This window comes from Loa loa (genome assembly GCF_000183805.2).
Source record: "Loa loa unplaced genomic scaffold supercont3.54, whole genome shotgun sequence".
In the NCBI taxonomy this organism is placed as follows: Eukaryota; Metazoa; Nematoda; class Chromadorea; order Rhabditida; family Onchocercidae; genus Loa; species Loa loa.
The window spans coordinates 275,865-277,825 of NW_018108234.1; the positions used below are offsets into that span (position 1 = coordinate 275,865).

General features: G+C 30.6%; 1 protein-coding gene across 1 annotated transcript; it reads left to right on the forward strand.

Moving 5' to 3' along the window:
• Positions 1-1,570: 1,570 nt before the first annotated feature.
• LOAG_13515 (hypothetical protein) lies at positions 1,571-1,744 on the forward strand (the record flags this gene model as incomplete). Its single annotated transcript, XM_003149021.1, has 1 exon — positions 1,571-1,744. One exon carries the CDS (start codon positions 1,571-1,573, stop codon positions 1,742-1,744), a length of 174 nt encoding a protein of 57 aa, XP_003149069.1.
• Between the last annotated feature and the right edge of the window lie 217 nt (positions 1,745-1,961).

Below are 1,961 nucleotides of genomic sequence, written 5' to 3' on the forward strand. Positions count from 1 at the left end.
ATTTGATACTACTGGTTATAATACGGTATGTGTATTGATTGATATAAATTCCTTTACTATTGATTTAATACTACTGGTTATAATATGGTATGTGTATTGATTGATATAAATTCCTTTACTATTGATTTGATACTACTGGTTATAATACGGTATGTGTATTGATTGATATACTGTACAATGTAAAATTTTCCATCCATTGTATTTATGTGCTCTAACAAAGAGCTCCTCAATCTCATATATGTTAACAATTTTTGTAATCTTAGAATTGTACTAGGATCCTCCATATTCAGGATAACTGTGGATCCTGAACACCAAAAGTATTTCGAGAGATATGTTTCAAAGATATCGATTGGATAGACGATATTGAGCGTCATTGGATTTCTATTTCATGTTCTTATCGTCCAGTAGTTTGTCATATCGAAGTGCGTAATTGCTGAATTCGTTGTTTATTAATAGATTTATCGTAGTAAAGGTTTAATTATTCAAGTTTAAGTAATGCCAATAAAAGAGACAGGAAGAATCCTCAATCTTTGTCGAAGAAAATTAGCACCCATCACTAAAATCATCCAGAAGCTTTGCTTCCAGCTACTTGTTCAACACTATTTTTTGATCCAATAAATATTCGATCTCACAAATTAGCAGTAAAGATCCATCATGATTCTTATATTTTGTGTAATCTAAAATTGTTTGATTGTTGATTTTTACACTGATAATTTCTAAAGCAAAATTTTTATAGATTTAGTTGATCTGGAAATTGGAGGTTGAGTTATTTGTTTCATATCTATTACAGGGCACTTCTAACAACGTTTTACATCAAAAAAAAAAAGACATTTTAGAAATTGGTTTCCTGCTTTCTCTTTACCGTAAATTTCAATCATCCAAGCTACTGCTAAATAACAAATCCGAATCACCCCGCGATTTTATTGATCGGTAAAATCTTCGATATCTCTTTACACTTTTAGCCTTTTTTCAGCTAGTATTTAACGTGTAAACTTTAATTTCTACCACTGTCGAATCTTCACTATGCTGCTACAAGATTCAATATATTTCTCAGTGAATATGACGCTGTGCAAGAACAAAACGTAAATAATTATTACTTTTAGGCCTTTAATTTAAATTTAAATTCAAATGCCATCTTGATTAGATCGTTATTCACTAGACCATTTAGTACAGTTAGGACGAAATAATAATATTGATTAATAATACATATTGATCAATACATATTGATTTTTTAAATAATACATATTGATTAAATAATACATATTGATCGAATTACCATGTTTAATTAAAAACAAATGGATAAACATATATATATATACATATATATAATCGATAAATTTTGAAATCCCAATACTTTTACTGCATTAAAGCACTTATTCTTTGACTAATGCACTTTTATGGTTTAATTAAGTGGAATTTCAAAATAACCAATCACCGTATTAAAAATACAATAATTTTCAAAGCATAATGCTAAAACTACGTGAAAAATCTCGGTTTACTTAATAAGTAAAGACATTGGAATTTTGATTTAATCACTTGCATATACTTTGGTGCCACGAGCCGGGAAACAATGTCATTCACGATAATACAAAGCGCAAACCCGGCGAAGAAGAAATTAATCAAAGTCCTTAATGAAGCAAAAGAATTGGATCTGAGATCATTCGACAAGCAATTACCTCATCAAGAGTTATACGAACTTTATGAAGCACGAAAAGGAAATCAAAGAAATGATAGGAAGAATTGAAGGACATGTGGGAGTGTTGGAATGCATCAACAAAGAATGGAGGGATTTTATTTGAACGATTTCTCTTCAACAGCAGAGGACAGAAAATAGAAAGTACGCGGAAATGACAGAAGATAACCAAGGAATATTAAACCTAATAAGTTGCGGGATGGGAGCAGTGGCAACTCTGAAAAGACATGAGGACGAGAGTTTGGGTAATATCAGATCAAAGGGGAAG